Source organism: Planococcus citri, chromosome 1 (assembly GCF_950023065.1).
Source record: "Planococcus citri chromosome 1, ihPlaCitr1.1, whole genome shotgun sequence".
Taxonomy (NCBI): domain Eukaryota; kingdom Metazoa; phylum Arthropoda; class Insecta; order Hemiptera; family Pseudococcidae; genus Planococcus; species Planococcus citri.
The window spans coordinates 25,635,913-25,654,578 of NC_088677.1; the positions used below are offsets into that span (position 1 = coordinate 25,635,913).

At 36.7% G+C, this 18,666-nt stretch overlaps 3 protein-coding genes across 7 annotated transcripts; 2 read left to right on the forward strand and 1 right to left on the reverse strand.

Moving 5' to 3' along the window:
• The first annotated feature begins 25 nt into the window (after window positions 1–25).
• LOC135850041 (zinc finger HIT domain-containing protein 2) lies at window positions 26–2,824 on the forward strand. Of its 2 annotated transcripts, XM_065370742.1 has the most exons (7): window positions 26–259; window positions 1,158–1,272; window positions 1,360–1,592; window positions 1,681–1,861; window positions 1,959–2,070; window positions 2,157–2,366; window positions 2,454–2,824. In XM_065370742.1, exons 2-7 carry the CDS (start codon window positions 1,238–1,240, stop codon window positions 2,763–2,765), a joined length of 1,083 nt encoding a protein of 360 aa, XP_065226814.1. In that variant the 5' UTR covers window positions 26–259; window positions 1,158–1,237; the 3' UTR covers window positions 2,766–2,824. The 2 variants fall into 2 exon arrangements, with proteins under 2 accessions (XP_065226814.1, XP_065226813.1); XM_065370741.1 differs by lacking the exon at window positions 26–259 and having other exon boundaries at window positions 1,011–1,272.
• On the reverse strand, window positions 2,811–12,358 carry LOC135850031 (scaffold attachment factor B2-like). 4 transcript variants are annotated; one of them, XM_065370724.1, is made up of 18 exons: window positions 12,080–12,358; window positions 11,872–11,956; window positions 10,721–11,253; window positions 9,858–9,944; window positions 9,746–9,776; window positions 9,587–9,665; window positions 9,353–9,384; window positions 9,156–9,271; window positions 8,518–8,667; window positions 8,175–8,337; window positions 7,906–8,102; window positions 7,244–7,377; window positions 6,892–7,164; window positions 6,615–6,770; window positions 6,403–6,536; window positions 6,105–6,321; window positions 5,758–5,824; window positions 3,219–3,357 (listed from the first exon to the last, which is right to left on the reverse strand). In XM_065370724.1, the coding sequence occupies exons 1-17, from the start codon at window positions 12,203–12,205 to the stop codon at window positions 5,785–5,787; spliced, it is 2,553 nt and encodes an 850-aa protein (XP_065226796.1). In that variant the 5' UTR covers window positions 12,206–12,358; the 3' UTR covers window positions 3,219–3,357; window positions 5,758–5,784. The 4 variants fall into 4 exon arrangements, with proteins under 4 accessions (XP_065226794.1, XP_065226793.1, XP_065226796.1 ...); XM_065370722.1 differs by lacking the exon at window positions 5,758–5,824 and having other exon boundaries at window positions 2,811–3,357; window positions 6,403–6,518; XM_065370721.1 differs by lacking the exon at window positions 5,758–5,824 and having other exon boundaries at window positions 2,811–3,357.
• An 835-nt stretch (window positions 12,359–13,193) lies between these two features.
• LOC135834290 (uncharacterized) lies at window positions 13,194–18,440 on the forward strand. Its single transcript, XM_065348139.1, has one exon. The coding sequence runs from the start codon at window positions 13,194–13,196 to the stop codon at window positions 18,438–18,440; it is 5,247 nt and encodes a 1,748-aa protein (XP_065204211.1).
• The last annotated feature ends 226 nt before the right edge of the window (window positions 18,441–18,666 follow it).

Here is an 18,666-nt window from a genome sequence, read left to right on the forward strand (position 1 = left end):
ATACGTCGAAATATGATGAACCTGTGTACGTTTGACCTTATGGTACAAAATTTATTCATCATTCTTGTCATCTGTCATCTTTCTGGATCAGAAAATCGGCAAAAATTCAAAATCTACAAAAAAATTTGTACTCGTACGATTTTTGTAAAATTCAAAATCAAAAATTTGTTTTCCAATCTTCTTTTTGAAAAACATCTAAGGTAAATGTAATACTTCAAACAACCCGAAGTGTAATAAAAATCAATAATATGATACTTAGGTAAGTACCAATTTATGATGTTTGGAAATAATAAATAGATATCAACCTACCATTCCTGCATGAGCAATGCATTAATTTATTGACATTAACATGGCATTAAAATTTCAAAAAAGAATCATCGTAAACCTAGATAAGTTTGTGTGTTCAAGAAACTGAAAGGAATGGATCTAAGTAGGTATGTATTAATACCACACTTGTACAAAATAAATAAAAATAACTGCAGAGAAACAAACTCTTCTCCTCATAAAATTAATTGGCTGAAATTTCGAGAGGTAAGTTGATGAGAAATCCCTGAAAACAAATTTGAGTGGACCCAAAATCAGATGATAAACTGTTTTAAGTTAAAAAAAAAAAAAAAAGATTCTATAGGTATTTTTACAAAAAAAAGGGGGGCATTTCAATGTGTAAACAGTTGTAATTTGATTTCTACGAGCATAATTATGATAATTATCCATCAAATTGGAATCAATTGCACCATTGCACCCCAGAATTTGTTGATTTGATGAGTAGGTATATTTTTTTACCAAGTACCAAGTGCTACTCGGCAGAGAATGATGAATTTGATCCGATCAGACCTAGAAATGCTCAAAAGCTGTTTGGTATCTAAATATTTATTGTGTTTTGTATATTTTTTTCTTTTTTCAAGTTCAACTCAACTAAAATTTAAAAAATGAGCAAAAATTTATTATTATTTATTTTGCTCTTTTTTGCTTAGCATAGCTTGACAGGAAAGTAAGAAGAAGGGGTAGAAACCACGTGACTAACACGTGATGTTTTGTTTGATAACAAAACTACTGATAACATGTTTGGTTGATCAAAATATTATTTCCTTATAATTTCTGCATTATGCTAATCAATTCGAAGCTAATTTAAAGCCAACTTAAAACTCTTAATTTAGAAATTGATATTCAAGAACTGAGTTTAAACTCAGCCATCAACCAGTAATAGCCTCCTCTAAAACCGAGAGCAAAATCCAGGATGGAAATCGACACCGCTGTAAAGAATTGTGCTTTGTAAGTATTCGTATTATAAGCATCTATTCTATTCTCTATCACAATTATACAGCTTATTATAATAAATCAAAATTTCACTATTTCCAGCTGCTCCAAAGCAACAGCGAACTACACTTGTCCTCGATGTAACTTGATTTACTGTTCTAAAACATGCTACCAGTCGCAGCAGCATTTAGATTGTTCCGAGCAATTTTACAAAGAATGTATCGAAGAAGATTTAAAACTCGAAAATATCGATCACGCTGGCAGGAATCAGATGATGGAAATCCTGAAGAGGTTTCAAGAGAACGCCGACGAAGACGATGAAATCGAAGATAGAGGTACAGAAACAATAAAATTCTAAATTCGTACGTACGTTCTTCGAGTACCTACATCTGTGATTCATCGTCGTAAATGTTTTCTGTTTAGATTCAGACGATGAAGATTCTTTACCCGATTTGTATGAAAGATTAGAGAATGTGAATTTAAACGACGCTGATGAAATCTGGGGAAGATTGAGCGAACAAGAAAAGCTAGAGTTCCAAGCTATACTGAAATCAGGCGATGTTTCTCAATTGATACCGGAATACGAACCTTGGTGGTGTAAAAGGTAGAAATAATTATTAATATGTGTAATATTACGTAAATTGTTAGAACGTTACTATTACGGGGAGTATTTCATTTCGTAAATCTATCTTTAATTAAAGGTACGATAAAAATATCGAAGATCTCGACGATTTCATGAAGAAAAAGAACAAAGAACAATACGTCAAGATATGCCCTACGATCAAAGAAATATCTCCGTTTTCCAGTCTATGTGTAAGTTCATTAAAATCTTCTCGATAATCCGAACTTACTTGATAATTTCTCCAGAAATTATTCACTAATGTATTTCGTATTTACAGAAAGTAACACCTTCGCCTTGTATTTTATGGAACATCTGCAACGTTCTAGCTTCTTATGCGTTTACTGTACGAAGATATTTAGGTGAACATCAAGATTACTGCTGCGAATCGTTACATACCATTTTAGATCTATCGGCGAATTTAAATTCCAATGTGAATTTTGATTCTAAAAAATCATCCGTTGATAACGTTATATTCCAAGTTACCAATGTAAGTATTTCGTTCTCATTTAGTATCCATTTTATTATAATAAATATAATTAATCATCACTTTTTCCTGTTTTATTCGATTTTCCAGAACGCCGAATACTCAAGTTCCAAAGAAGAAGCGAATATCCTTCACGAAGACATCGAAGCTTTACTAGCTGGCCCAGAAAAACCAGAGTCAAATTTCTACATGCTCTCAGCCCTTTCAGATTTACATCAGCTTTTCAATCAAACGCTGATTCGAGAAAAAAACAAAGACAAGAAGAAAACTGACGGAGAATTTTCTAAAATGTACCCTTCTCAGTTAGACAAGACTTTCGATAAGAGTAAACTACGTTCGAGTATGAAAAAAATCGATTTCTATTCATCTTGGGTTAAAGATCTGTATCACCTATCGGTTTAATCGTCGCCTAATTCTAATCATGTTAGTTTTTAAAAAACAAATAAATTTTATACAAATGATTTGACACTTTTATTTAAAACATATACACGAATATATACATTTCGTATCAATAGAGTCCTTATAAAAATACAGCACGTGCGCCAAAATAGTACAATTTACTATGAATTCGTCGAGAGGGGGGGAAAAACAAACAGAAAAAATTAAGTATCGCAGTACATACGGAATGAAGCACACCATACAAATTATAATAAATATAACATACGTAATTCATCTCTAAAATATCTCATCTCTTTTTAAAAAAATAATAATAAAGATAAAAGTAGTAAGATGAAAACAAACGTACATCGTTCGTGTAAAATATCAATCAACAGAGAACAGCTCGACATCCAGCGTCTAATACTTCCGAATTCCTGTTTTATACGCGTCGAATCTATCGTTATAAGATGCACTCGATTGCATATTCATCATACCCATACTAGGTATCGCATCCGAATAGCCTCCGCTGCCACCGAACATCGTGCTGCTACTGCCACCAATAGGTCCGCTACGATTCATGCTCATGGAGGATGATGATCCGCTCGGATTCGCCCATCTGCAACAAATGAAAATAATTTTCGATTATTTAAATTACTTTGCGACCATCCAAAAACAATATTTGATACAAAAATCGTTAAACGCGGGCACCTGAATATTATTTTAGAGGTTGCAGAAAGAAACTCACACACACATTAGATTGTAAAAGACGAGTAAACTATTTCATCACAATATATACGCAACATGAAAATAATAATACAAGCTTACTTATCGAGTATACCGTACGTAACCCATCGTGATGAGCGCTCATTCTTACGCGCAATAAAAAATAAAATCACTAAAGCGATCAAATTAAAATAATAAACCCAGCATTAGGGGGAAAAAAAAAGGATGAATACTTCCGAATGAACATCAACGGAAAAAATTGAACGAAGTAATCGTAGGGAGAACTACTTTCACTATTTTCAACTCAATTACTATGTGAAGGATGAAGGAAGAAAAAAAAAAATACGTAAAATGAAAAATGCTATACTTCAAACAATTAAAAACAATAAATTAATTATTTCTTTGGTCAACTAAAGCGAGTTTTACAGCGATCTATAATATTTAACTAGTAAATCGAGAATCTTACTGCATACTTCGTATACAACCTCTAAATACAACTTAATTCGATATATTATATTTTCTATCAGTACATGAACAACTCTCCTCATCGAGAGTCTAAACATATCATTATAATAAATGAATAAAATCTTCAAAAATAAAATTAATTAATAAAATCAACGATCGATCCGACGATGGAGCCAAGCATGAAATTTTAAAATTACTCTACACAGAAAGGACTCAAAAAAAATCACTGTTGAAAACAACAATCAATAAGAATGCTTTTTCATATTGTTACATCATTTCAAAAAGTTGAATTTAAAAAAAAAATGAGCTTCCATAGCAACATTTTTCGAATAACAGCAGCTGCCCCTTCCTTCCCCCCTCGAGGCAGAAGATAACAATTTAGGTTGGGAGGAAAACTCGTTACTCAAAAGTGAAAGCCCCGCTGAAAAAAGGGCGTTAGGAATTTGTAAGAGCTAATGCCATTTTTTCGTAGACTACCTATTTTTTCATGGGGGGGGGAGATTTTTTTTTAAATATCGAAATCACTGATGTTGGTACAGGGTGTCTAACAAAATCTGAAAATTTAAAAAAAAGACCTTTTGGAAGGATATTTCTAAAATTGAAATTTGAAAGTGTACTGATACCCCCCTTCCTTCCAATTCATTTTTACAAAATTGCCAAAAAAAAAGCTTCAAAAATTTAGAATTTTCAAAAGAAACAAAAAAAAAATCAATTCGTTTTCATCGCCAAAATATTTAACTTTTTGCTATTAGATATATTTAATAAAAAATTCTGAAAAATTGAGTATTCATTTTTCTCTTGATATTTTGATTAAATGATAGAATTATACGAAAATTTGGAAAAAAGGACCTTCGAGCAAAAAGGGCTTTTCCCTGACTTTTTCAAAAGAAGGATCTATAGGCCAAAAAACAAAACTTTTCCTGACCTTTTGGATCAGAAGGACTGTTGGACACCCTGTAAGGTACCAAAATAAAAGCTTTCGAAGATGCTGATTCTGATTGTGACGTCAGTTTGACTTCAAAAATCAAAATTAAGCAGCAAGAAGAGGGAAATGAGGCACAAGATTTTGAAAAATGCAATATGGGTATCAAAATTTAGGGGTGGGGGGTGAGGGGTGGATCAACTGACTTTAAAACCACAGTCAACGCCTTCAAAAATAATCATGTTGCATTTTAAAAAATTGTGGGTAACAAGTCCTCTTCTAGGGATCTTGGATTTTGGTTTCTGGGTCTGATGGTCATCACAATCGGAATCAGCAACCTCGAAAGCCTTTATTTCGAAACTTACATCACTGTTTCTGATGGTTGAAAATTTTGTTCACTTTTTTCCCTTCTATCAAAGGTTAGTAAAAATATTGAAAATAAGTGCTCAAAAAATGCAAAATGTGAAAAAAGCCCCTAAAAGTACATACTTGAGGATATAGTTCTGCGGTGCACTTTTTTCCCAAACGATTGGCACTTTGATCAAACGAAACTTCACAACTTCCGTACGAAACTTTCAATTATTTTTTCAAAATTTTCAATAAATCCCACTAGTTTTTCAATTTTATACCCCTCTGCTCAGTCAAAAAAAAATCGAAAAAAAATGTCATCAATTAAAAATAAAAGCTTCAATTTTCAAGTTGTTTTCTGATAAACTTCACCAACTCGTGTCCAAAAATACTCCTACAAAATCAATTTTCAGTATTTATTCCAGTGGCAAGGGAAAAAAACACTACGTGATTACTCGTCAATAAACTTCTACCGAAAAAAATTACGTTGGTTATTCGACAAACGAACTGTAAAAAAAAAAAAAAAAAAAACTCAAGCATTTCTAGATATCTTCTTACCCTAACTCCATCACCGGATCGATCACATTACGCGTATTTCTTCCATTCATGACCCCGGGAATTCCATCTAAACAATGCAATGTGAATAACACACATCGGGTACTCAAGACTTAAAATTAATTTACAGGTGGGCGAGTGAAGTGAGTGACGTGCACGTTCGATGATCTCACAAAACGCGTCTTTCTATCGTTTCCACGTTAACTTCCTTCCTTCCCTTCTCCCCTCCTCCATGTAAACTGATCTACGGATGATATAATTTATACATGTACAGAAGAGACGATCAACGTGCATGAAAATGAAAAAAAAAAAAAAAAGGAAGGACTCAATAATAGTACCGCTTAACGTACCTATCGGACGTGGAGCCGCCGCCGCCGGATCGGGCCCACGGAGGTGGCGCATCCGATTTCCTCTCGCTGGAACTCGGCTGCCAAGGATCTCTGGACGATATAGATGTACTGCCGCCGCTGCTTAAACCGCCGCTGAATGATTTGATCGCAGATGACATACCGGATGCGGATCTGGACCAGCCTTCGCTCGGTACATTTCGATCGTAACGGTTAGTTTCTACAAAATAAAAACACGAAAGAGTTAAATACGAGATGTTGGTAATTCGCTGGAAGGATACGACGATGATAGTTTAGTTACCTTTAGCACTGGATGATTTACTAGCTATGTCTTGATACCGATGTCTCAAATCGTTCGATCTAACGTCTTCGGATGCGTGAGAACTAGTACTCTTGTAAGAACTGTGATGATCGTATCTGTTGTGAAACACAACCCTATTGGATTAATAAATTAAGACGAATATTCATTTAAATAAATCTGCGATTAGTACGTTGCAGGAGGTATATATTTACCTGGAACTGTCTTTGCCTGATTTATCGCGTGATGAATGAGATAATGCCTCTTTTCTGGACGAATCCATGCCGCTATTATCGTATCCGTCACGTCGGCTGGATGCGTAAGGTGGGGAACGGCCACGAGCGCCGTTGCTTCTAGGTGGGATTTCTTTTCTACGAAATCATAAAACAAAATAGTTTTTTTCAGATTCATAAAATATAAAAATCGTCCGAGTTCATAGAATAGGTACTTCACACTCTCAAGATGAAGCTGTACGAGCCTTCGATAACTCACCTATTCGATGACGAAGAAGATACGTGAATATTATGTCTTCGATCCGGCGAAGGAGGACGGCGTTTACGATCATCGTCGAAATTGCGCGGAATTTCCATTGGTCTCTTGATGGCTCTGCGAGACTCTTCTAGTTTCATTTGCGCTCTGCGTATTTCTTCTTTTTCGCGTTGTAATCGTTCGCGTTCTATGCGTTGAGCTTCCCTTTCCAGTTTCAGTAATTCGGCTTTCTCTCTTTCGATCTTTTCGCGTTCCATTTTCAATTTCACGCGTTCTCTGTCGAAAAACATCGCAAATTAATACGTTTAATTCGTCTGCAAACTTTACAGATGCACTTTACAAACGCTCGAATTACCTTTCTAGACGTACAGCTTCTTCACGTTGTCTTCGTTCGATTTCACGTTGACGATCTCGTTCAATATGACGTCTTCTTTCTTCGATACGTAAAGCTCGTTCTTTTTCTTTCAATCTGTTACGTTCGCGTTCCTCCTGCAAACACGACAATATTTCTTTAGCCATTACGAGGGTGGCTGTTTGTCGTAAAATAATCAACTCTGTGGCCAAATTGTTCCAAAAAAGTATCGACGCCGCCACAAGTTCGCCTTGTTTTTTCAATTTTTTTCTACACACAACAGCAGTGGTAACTTTAACAACCATAGTTGACAAATTCACGACCGCAAAACGAAGCCGGTAACGAGTGAGCCTAGTGGCGCGTACAAAACCAAACATGCGTGATAATTCTCCACCGTTCGATAGTTAAATCGACGACTCATCGTGTTGTTAACCGGGTAACCTGAATTTTTCAACGTTTTAATCGCAACTACCAAGGTCGATAACCACCGGTCAGAACGTTTCTCGACCAACGACGATAGTACAACCCGGGTGAGTAACCGTTTTATCAATATTCTCGTTAAAAAGATACCGTTTCTTGTTTGTGCTCGTTGCTTTTTTCATTGGTCGAAATTTTCGCGTTAAAAATAAAAAAATAAACATTGAAAATATACTACGAAGTCGTACTTTAATCTGGGCAAACGTCAAAACACCCGAACGAGGTTTTCCATTTTCTCTGGATCTGTTCCTGAAATCGTGTACGAAGCCTCGATTGCCAGCAGGTCGGCCCCGATGATCGATCTTATCGCTTTTAGGACTGCCAGTTTTACTTTCACCGTTAACATCTTCGGAGACGTCTTTAATCGAAGTGCTTTTCTTTTCATCTGCAACAGCGAATAAAATAATTAAAAAATCTTACGGATTCGTTTCGATAGATCGTTACTTTGACGCTATACCTTTTTTGTCGTCAGGTTTCGCTTCACCTTCGGCGGTTTTAGCGGCGGCGGGTTTCTTGATATCGGGTTTTTTGTCATCGGCAGCTTCAGCTCCTACTTTTTTCTTTTCGGGTTCCTTTTTGGCAACTTTGGGTCTGGCAGGTCCAGTTCCGTCGTCCTTGGCCTACATAAAACGTGAAAAAAAAACATTCCATTAATAAATGAAAATCACATAATATTGTTTGTTTACTCGATCGTCGAAAATTTTCCACTAATGTCAAAATAGGTAATAATTTTGTTTATTGAAACGTAGAAAATTTTCCACAAATGTCGAAATAATTATTTAAACGCTAAGAATACTCACTCTTTCCACCGAAATCATTCTACCATCCAATTCGGTCTTGTTCAAATTCTGCATACTGACGGTAGCATCATCTGCGGACAACATGGTAACATATCCATAACATCTCGATCCAGGGGTTTTAGCATTAGTTACAATTTTCGCTCCAACAACCTACGCAACCGAGTAAAAAAAAATTACAACATTAATAATACTTCGTCGATAATAATCGAACAATATACTTCGATGAAATACTACAGAAAACTGTCAAGGCCGTAATAAACCGTACGTGTATTGAAATTAACATCGCACAGGGAACACGATCTTATTTCACTTTAGCGAAATTCCAAATAGGACCAGATAGATGAAAACCATCTGACACAGAGTGCCATTCGCATCAAAAGAAATAAAATAAAGTGTGCATTCTGTATATAATAATTCGTCGATAATAATCGAACAATATAAGCACTTCGATGAAATACTGCGAATAACTGTCAAGTCCGTAATAAACCGTACGTGTATTGAAATTAACATCGCACAGGGAACACGATCTTATTTCACTTTGGCGAGATTTCAAATAGGACCAGATAGATTAAAACTATCTGACACAGAGTGCCACTCGCATTAATACAAATTAAATAAAACATGTGCATTATGTATACCTTTCCAAACTTCGAGAATAAGGTTTTCAAATCGGTTGCTCTGGTCATCGAAGATAATCCACTGACCCATAAATTTCTACTGCTTCCATTTCCTTTCGGCGTCGTTACCTTTTTAACTGCATACAAAGTGTCAATTTAGATTTAAAATAATAATAACAGAAATAATATTAAAATGAATAAAACTCTTCTATTCTTACCCGGTGTTTTTTGATCTTGTTTCTCTTGTTCGCTGTAAATCATAAAAACAAACTATATAATAAAAGCATGATTCAAAGGTAATTTTAGTATAGGAAAATTCAACCGTTTAATAGGCTTTGCAGGGGGCACATTGAACGTAATAATAGACAACAATCGAGGCATTTTGTCCTTTTTCATTTCAACCAATGTAAAAAAAAAAAAAACGAATACTACGTCGAATAAATTTCAAGTACCTTTTCGCAGCAGAATTCTTATCGGCATTAGATTCCTTTTCACCTTCCTGACCCGCATTACCGCTCTGTTGTTGGTCATCTATAATTAAAAAATGAATTCGATCGTTCACATAAATCAGTGATAAGATTTCAATCCAGAAATAGGCTATGAAAGCTCACCCTTGGTATCTTTTTCATGAGACGATTCTTCCTGTAAATCGTACAAGTGAAATTAGAGCACAGGCTGATATTACAGAATACAGATAAGCTATCGGTTAAATTAAAATCGTACCTCTTCACCAAATAACTTGACTTCATCTTCGCCGATGGTTAAATTGATAGAATCTTCATTATCTTCCTTATTCGTATCGTTCGGTTTCTGAAATGCGAAGATAAGAACACTCATTAAAATAATCCAGCGAAGACGGACACGAAAAAACAACACATCATAGTTAAAGCTCAATGTAACATAGGTGGATTCGACAAATATATATTTCATATCGCATAAATACATGAATAAAATTAACATATTTAACGTGTAGCTGATAAGAGTAGAAGAAAAAAAAACGTACGCGTATCATAAACACGAATACAACCATACGACATACTGATTTTCTACGAAAATCTTAATATTAGTCAGTTTCGAATACTTTTTGCATGCAAATCGATTCGCAAAAAAGTCACGCTTTATCCGAGATTCAGCTATGGTATTTGATATTGAAAAAAAAAACGCACATTATCGACCAATAAGGAAAGTTACGATCGTGTATATTTGCACAGAATGAAAACCCGGTGTCAGTAACTCCTGGAATGGTGTCTTCGAACGGACAACTTGCAAAACTGAATGATTTTTCACGCCGATGAGTATGATTTGGCTCGTGGAAGTGACAGTGTTGTCGATAAAGTAACCATTTGAAAGCGAATATGCGGCGACTGAAGCGATGACGTGCAAAACAACACACTCGGGTAACTTTCTTATTGATCGAATTTGCTTGAAAATCGATCCGAAGCTCACTAACGAACGATTAAAATAATAAAGGTAGAATATAAATTGTGTTACTTCTGGAATGATTTGTTCACAGGCCAGGTAGGCGGGGAAGTTGCTGTGGGAGACGTAAAACTTAGGCAACGCATTATGTTAGGATTTCAACAAACCTCTTTGGATTCTTCTGTAATGGTTTTTTTGGCAATAGTATTTCGTTGCTCTTTAGGAGGTGCATTTTCATCTTTAACAGGAGTTTCTTGAGCAGCAGCAGCAGTAGCAGCAGCGGTGGGAGCAGCAGCAGTAGTAGAGGTAGCAGCAGCAGGAGCAGCAACAGTCGTTGTTTCCGTCGTACTAGATTCAGCTTTTTTGTCAGGAGTCGATGATGCAGCGTCGTCTGTTATAGTAGTAGACGACGCATTTAATTCGATTTTATCTTCGCTAACTTCGGCGGTCTTTTCCGCTGGTTTTTCGACGTTGTCGCTGGGCGATGTTTCTTGCGCTTGTTGTTGTTGCTGTTGCGGCGGCGTTGACGTTTTGGTCTCGCTTGTAGTCGTATTGGATTCTTGGGGTGAATTTTCTTTATTTTGTTCAACCTGCGTAACTTCATCTTCTTTGTTCTCTTGCGCGTCTTCTTCGGATACAAATGATGAATCATTAGCACCGCTATCTTCTTTATCCAAATCACCTTCACCCATTGTGCGTCCTAGTATCAAAAGCAAACCTTTTTTTACAAACTTGTTAATTTTTACGTGTTTTTCGAAAAGACTGACGAGTCTTTTAAAACTGCAGCGGATAGTGCGCGTCCACAAGTCGACAACGCCGCAACATTCGGTAATCTCCGACGATTTCGATGAGCTGAAATGTATCTTGAGATATCGCTAATTATTCGCTTTTTTTCGCGATTTTATATAGGTAACCTTCGTTTATACACGTAAAAGAAGAATAAATCGTAAAAAATACTGAAATTCGTATTCCGTCGTGGCGATTGGTCTTCTCGCATAGATCATTACGTACGTCGATCTATACTAATTTCACATACCTTGACTTTGAATATTATTTTAATTCTGTTAATTTGCTTTATCGCAAGTTCTCGTAAACGAAACCGGTACTCGAATCAAATGGTGGACGAATGTTGTGTCGTATCGCGAAGACACCAATAATCAGTACTCAAAACGTGTCAGATAATAGCTACATCACATGATTTAAATTACTAGGCTACTTAATGGCCTGTATTTTGGCCATTTCGCTTTCAAATTAATAAATACGAATTACCTCGCTGTGAATTTAAGAAGAGCAAGAAGAAAAACAATTAACGACTTACTTTTACTATTGCGCGATGGCTTCTTATCCACTGTATCTATATCGAAAATATATTCTTCGGGATCATACCCATCAGCTATCAAAGCCTGCAACACGTTTCCAACATTGATACGAAATATCCACGAAAAATACCGAATCACGTTTAGAAATGAAAAATGTGTGCTTCGATTGAGACAAAGGTACTACAGGGGGGTGAATGAATAACATACCTTTTGTAATCGTTCGATAAGTTCATTTTTAACGCCAGTTTTATCAAGATTCCGTTTCGCTAATTCTGTTCTCAAGTCTATTACACGTAAATTAATCAGTTTGCGGGATTCAATATCGGTAGCCATTGTATCAGTATCACACCGAATCAACGATATTTGCAAATCAATTCTGGCGTACTGTAATTACACCATAAATTTAATTCGAAACGATTACTCGATGCACGAACCGAAATGAAATAACTCAAAGTTTGAACTTTGTACTTTCAATTCAATTTTGGATTTTCATAACAAAATGGCGATGGTCAGATTTTTTTGAAAACAAGGATTTTTCTTTGGATAAATAAAAAGATTCTGAATTTATTGATCTGTGCTTTTTTTGAAAAATAAAAATATTTTAGTTTCTTTATTACACCAATAGGAGCGCTAGTGATATGCAAAATTTTTTAAATTTTCATCAAAATTAATTTTCAATTTTCATTTCATGAACAACTTACAACTTACAAGTTACAATCAGTTCAAAGTTCAAACTCCAACTTGAACTTGATCAAAAATCAGTTAATCGTTTCAATTCGAAATCCAATGCCCACAATCACAAAATCTAAAATCTAAAACTTTGAAAGTCAACTGTCAACCGCTCAACTCAACTTCACTTCATTAGAAGTTTGCGAACTTATTCGTGAAAATTGAAAATTTACTCGAATGAATTTATATTTAGGGTCAACAGCTGTTTTCTACCGCAGAAAGCATGTCTCGAAGAGAGCATAGATAGCGTTACTGTACCCTAGTCTTAAGTTATGTACATAACGTTTTTTATACGTTTTTAGTTGAAATAAAACCGTTAAAATGTTCGCGTATTTATTCATTTATTTTCGCCGTTTTCGATAATTAATTCATCAATTTGCTCGTGTGATTGTTCTCGCACGACATGGTAGCAGAGAATCACGATCCGCTTTATTCAAAGTCGCATTTTTAATTGTTTTTTTATTTAAAAAACAAGTTCGCTTTCGCTCGCTCACTGCACGTGGCAAAATCGCTATTCGCAATTCGCAAATCGCTATTCAATAATCGCTTTCGCTTTAAAATTCAAATGGATGCAAAGGCACAAGAATTTGAAATGTGGCTGAAAAGCCTAAACGAATCCACCGATCTTGTGTTCACGCAAATCAACGCATCACCAGTCGATACCAACTCGCTTCAAATGGCATTCGAGCAACTCACTGTCGATCTAGAAGAGGTAGAAAATTGCCGTGTTACTTCTACTAGAAGTAAAGATAAACCAACTTATAATTTCGCTGATGCTATGCCGTCGATAATTCGAGCTAAACGAGTAATTCCAACAGTTAAACGAATCTTGATGGATGCTGGACGATCAACTGGCGATACCAAACCACCGAAATCATCTAACGATTATTCTCGACGCATACCTGAAATGGAAATCACCCCCTTTTCCGGTGATATAACACTGTACTCCAGTTTCATTAAATCATTCCACTTGAAATACGACGAACTACCAATTCCGAAATCCGAAAAGTTGCAACACCTAAAACGTCACTGTCTAGGTGAACCGCTTAAAATTATCGAAACTCTCGACCTAACCGATAGTAATTATGATCTCGCGCTCAACGAATTGGACATACAATATCACGACAAAGAGGAAGTTATCGGCGCACTCTACGCTAAATTGGAAAACTTACCAAAAGCTACAAACACCAATGCAAGTTTACGTTCAACTTACTACGACATCGAAGGTTTGCTCACAGCTCTCGAATCCCATGGTCAAAATCTCGATCTGTTCCCGCCATTGAAAGATAAAATTTATTTCAAATATCCGAATTGGTTAGTTCATCAGGTTTGCGGAAAGACCAAACCAACAATTAAAGATTTCCAGAGAGAAATCGGATTACACGTAAAACTACGTTGTGGGCTTCAGGCAGCTGCAACTGCGCAGGGTTTGTCTCCATCAACAAAACCGCACTCAACTACCGCAGCTTTAGTTACTTCGAACGCAACATCGAAAGCGTACAATAATAAAAACGCTGAAAAAACAGAAAAACCGAAGTCGCCACCGTATTGTGTATATTGCAATCAACAGCATTACTCGGCCGAATGCACCGTACATACCACCGTCACAGCACGTCGATCTTTATTAAAAAATCGCTGTCATCTTTGCTTGAATAAAAATCACACGAAGGCGCAATGTAATCGCAATACAACATGTTATTATTGCAAACAGGTGAAAAGCCATCACTCTTCGTTGTGTCTTCGCCAGTTCCCAGAAACTCCACTCGAAAAACCTGAAAAAAATGATGGTTCTGGTAATGGTAAGCCAGAAGAGAAACCTGACAACGGAACACCACACACACGAATGAATTCGTTTATTCAGACACATCAAGGTGCTCATTGCACTGCAATATTGACGATAATAAATCCGAAAAACAACCGTCGTTATCAAATTAGAACACTATTCGATAATGGAAGTAATGAAACGTATATTTCCGAGAAAGCTGCACGTCGCATCGGTTTAGAATTATCAAAATTCAAGTCGATTCCAATTAATGTTTTTCATCACGAATCACCTGTTACGTTTTCGTCCGCCACCACCTCGTTTATTGTGACAAATAACGCCGATTTTCATCTTAATATAGTCGCAGACACAGCTCCCAACTTACCTCAATTTGTTCAATTATTCAACATCGATGAATTTAAACGAATGAATACAGAATACAAAGATAAACAATTTGTAAACCAAGGTGAAAAGTACCCTGTCGAATTGCTGTTGGGAAGTGATTACTTTTACGATTTTCTACAACCTGAAACGAAAATTACAGTCGCTGATGGATTACACATGTGCAAAACGCCATTTGGGTTTATTTTGGTTGGTCGTCAGCACGATCAAAAATGCAACAACAAGTCAATACTGTTTCAAATGTCACCGGTTCGTGCTGTTAAAGAACTTTGCGATCTCGAATCCATTGGGATAAAAGATATGCCGCTTACGAGTATTCAAGAAGAAGAAAACGCATTAAAACAATTCTATGATAATATTCAACTCGTAGATAATCGTTATCAGATTCGTTTCCCATGGAGACAATATCCACCACCGTTGGAAGACAATTTTGGCTTAGCAATTGGTCGTTTACGGTCGTTACAAAACAAATTTACTCCTGAATCGTTCAACGAATACAACGCTAATATACAGAAACACTTAGATGCCGGTTACGTTGAAGAAGTCACTGGTATTGATATGAAAACAACGCAAACGTACTATTTACCTCATCACGCCGTTTTCACACCTGATAAATCTACGACGCAAAGAATTGTATTCGATGGATCGGCGAAATCAAAAAACAAACAGAGTATCAATGACGCAATTTACAAAGGTACGAATTTACTTAGTCATGGATGTGAAATTTTAATTCGATTTCGTCTGTACCGCATTGTTATATTGAGTGATATCGAAAAAGCCTTTCATCAGTTGATTATACACGCACTTGATCGAGATTTTGTCAGATTTCTATGGCTACACGATTATAAACTTCCTGCAAGTGGAAAAAACCTTCGAATACTGCGATTCCTCTGCGTAGTATTTGGTATCATCGCTAGTCCGTTTCTCCTCAACGCAACAGTCCGTTATCACCTGAAAAATAACAAAAACGAGTTCACAGAACAAATGGAACGAGATAGATACGTAGATAATTTCATCACTGGGTATAAATCAGCTGAGATTGCCAAAAAATATTATCATTTTGCCGTCGAAGTATTTAAACGATGCTCAATGAATTTACGTCAATGGTCAACAAACGATAATCAACTTCGCGATGTATTCACTCAACCGGAAAAATCAGCATCAATTTCGGTACTTGGTTTAGTGTGGAACCAATACGAAGACGTTTTTCATCTGAAACAAATTAAAATACCTGAAGTTATCACTTTACGCACTGTTTTGAGTACTGTCGCTCAATTTTTCGATCCCTGTGGTTACTGGACACCAATATCGATCAAGGCGAAGATATTCTTACGCGAACTCCATTCCACTTACAACTGGGACGATAAATTATCCGAAGACCATTGTAATGAATGTAATTTGATATTCACCGAACTTCAAACTGCAGCAAAACAAACAATGCCGCGTTATCAGAACGTTTCACACGATAGTGATAAGAATCACTACTGTTTACATGTATTTGTCGATGCTTCGGCCAAAGCTTGTGCATGTGTTGTGTATTTATCATGCAAAACCGAAGAAAATATCACATCACATTTGCTGTTTTCAAGAACGAAGTTGGCTAAACTTACTGATATTCCAAAGTTGGAATTAATCGCAGCTTACATGGGTATGAAAGCTTTACAATTCGTACGCGACTCACTACCGTTCAAAATCGACACTCAAATACTTTGGTCTGATTCCAAATGCGTTCTCACTTGGATACTTACAAGTAAAATACTTCCTGTTTTTATTCAACGCCGAATCGATGAAATACGCAACATTCCAAACGTTATCAAAAATTTCATTCCTGGAAAAGAAAATCCAGCCGATATACCAACCAGGGGAATGTTAGTTGACGAATTGTTGAACTCCTGTTGGTTTAATGGTCCAACTGACTGGTTAAAACGATCAAACGACTGTACAACTTTACCATTCGAACTTACACCTGAGCTAGATGTGATTACGATTGAAGAACCAAGGACTGTACTTACCACAAACACTGACGCAACGCCGCCGCTTTACGTTTATCCGTTCGATATAAATCCAGCAGATTTCGAGTCATATTCGCATTTACTTCGATATACGTCATACTTCGTGAAATTTATCGCCAATAATACACGTTTGCCAAAAAACATCTTTCCAAATGGAGGTTCATTATATAGCGTTCGAAATCTATGGTTGAAATTTGAACAGCAACGTTGTTATCAAGATTTACTCACCTGTTTACGTACGAAAAAGCCACATCCGCTCATTACGAAATATAACGCTTACCTGGATGAAAAAACTGGGTTGATTAGATGCTCAGGACGTTTCAAATATGCGCCACTGTCAATGAAGGAAAAATGTCCGATCCTGTTGCCAAAAATGAAAGACTCACGGTTCGTTCTTTTATTGTTTAAATTTCACCACGAATCAGCGTTCCATGCCGGCACAAATTTTGTTTTAAATTCGCTTCGACGTACGTATTGGTTACCTGATGGTCGTCGCTCGGTTTACAACGCCATTCAACAATGCAAAAAGTGTAAACGTTTCACTACTCGACCTTACGTACAGCCGCAGATATCCGACTTACCCGAATTTCGCCTACAAGCATTCGAATCGCCATTTACCAACGTTGGAATTGACACATTTGGTCCTCTTTATGTCAATAAAGAAAAACGCTACGTTTTACTTGCAACGGATCTCGTAATTCGAGGTATTGACGCAGAATTGCTTCTCAATATGTCCACAGAGGAGATCTGTTTGGGACTTCGCCGTATTATTGCTCGCCATTCGACACCGAAGCTGATATTATCAGATAATGCGCCACAATTCAAAGCTGTGAAGCAAGCATTCGATATCATCTTTACCCATGAATGGTCATGGAAATTCATCCCAGCCCATTCCCCATGGATGGGTGGTGTTTATGAAAGGATGGTCGCATTAATGAAGAATTCGTTGCTGAAAACGTTCCATAACGTTGCATTATCCGAATCGTTGCTACGTACAGCATTAGCTGAAATAGCTGCCACTTTGAATGATCGTCCGCTAACCTACGTTGTTAAGAACGATCTAGACGAGATAATAACGCCGAATCACTTTTTGAAATCATATTTCACCGTCAACGATATACCAGAGCAAGCTGAAGCAAACGCAACGCCAGCCGCAGCGCATACGATCAAGCTCTTTAAACAGAGCAATGAAATAACTAATCGATTTTGGGCTGTTTGGAGAACAGCTTACCTGCAACATCTTCGAGAACGGGGATTTTCACCGAATGCAAAATTCCCAAAAGCCACTACGAAACAGCCGCCAAGCGTAGGTGACGTTGTCATTATCGTAGACGCGTTACGTAAACGAAACAACTGGTCCCTAGCTAGAATCGTCGAACTTGTATACAGCCAAGATAACGAAGTCCGAAGCGCCAAACTCCGTACAAAAAATGGAGTAATTATTCGTCCGATCAGTGATCTCTGTCCTGTTGAATTAGCTGCAGCGCAGATTCCTGATTCCGAACCTCAGCCAACATCAGACGACGTAGATAATGACGAAGTGCCGCCGGAAGAGAATATTACTCCACCGGAAGCGGCCATAAACGAATTCGATGAACCGAAGGATGATTGGGACGATCCCATCATCACCGTAGAGGAAATCTCCGACGACAACGACGACTAGAATTTATTATTTAGTCGTAATAATTAATTTAAATCGTTTTCACGATGTTCAGAAGGATTTTCCCTTCTTTTATCAACTTTTTTTTCTTTTTTTGCTGGAAGTGTCTCGAAGAGAGCATAGATAGCGTTACTGTACCCTAGTCTTAAGTTATGTACATAACGTTTTTTATACGTTTTTAGTTGAAATAAAACCGTTAAAATGTTCGCGTATTTATTCATTTATTTTC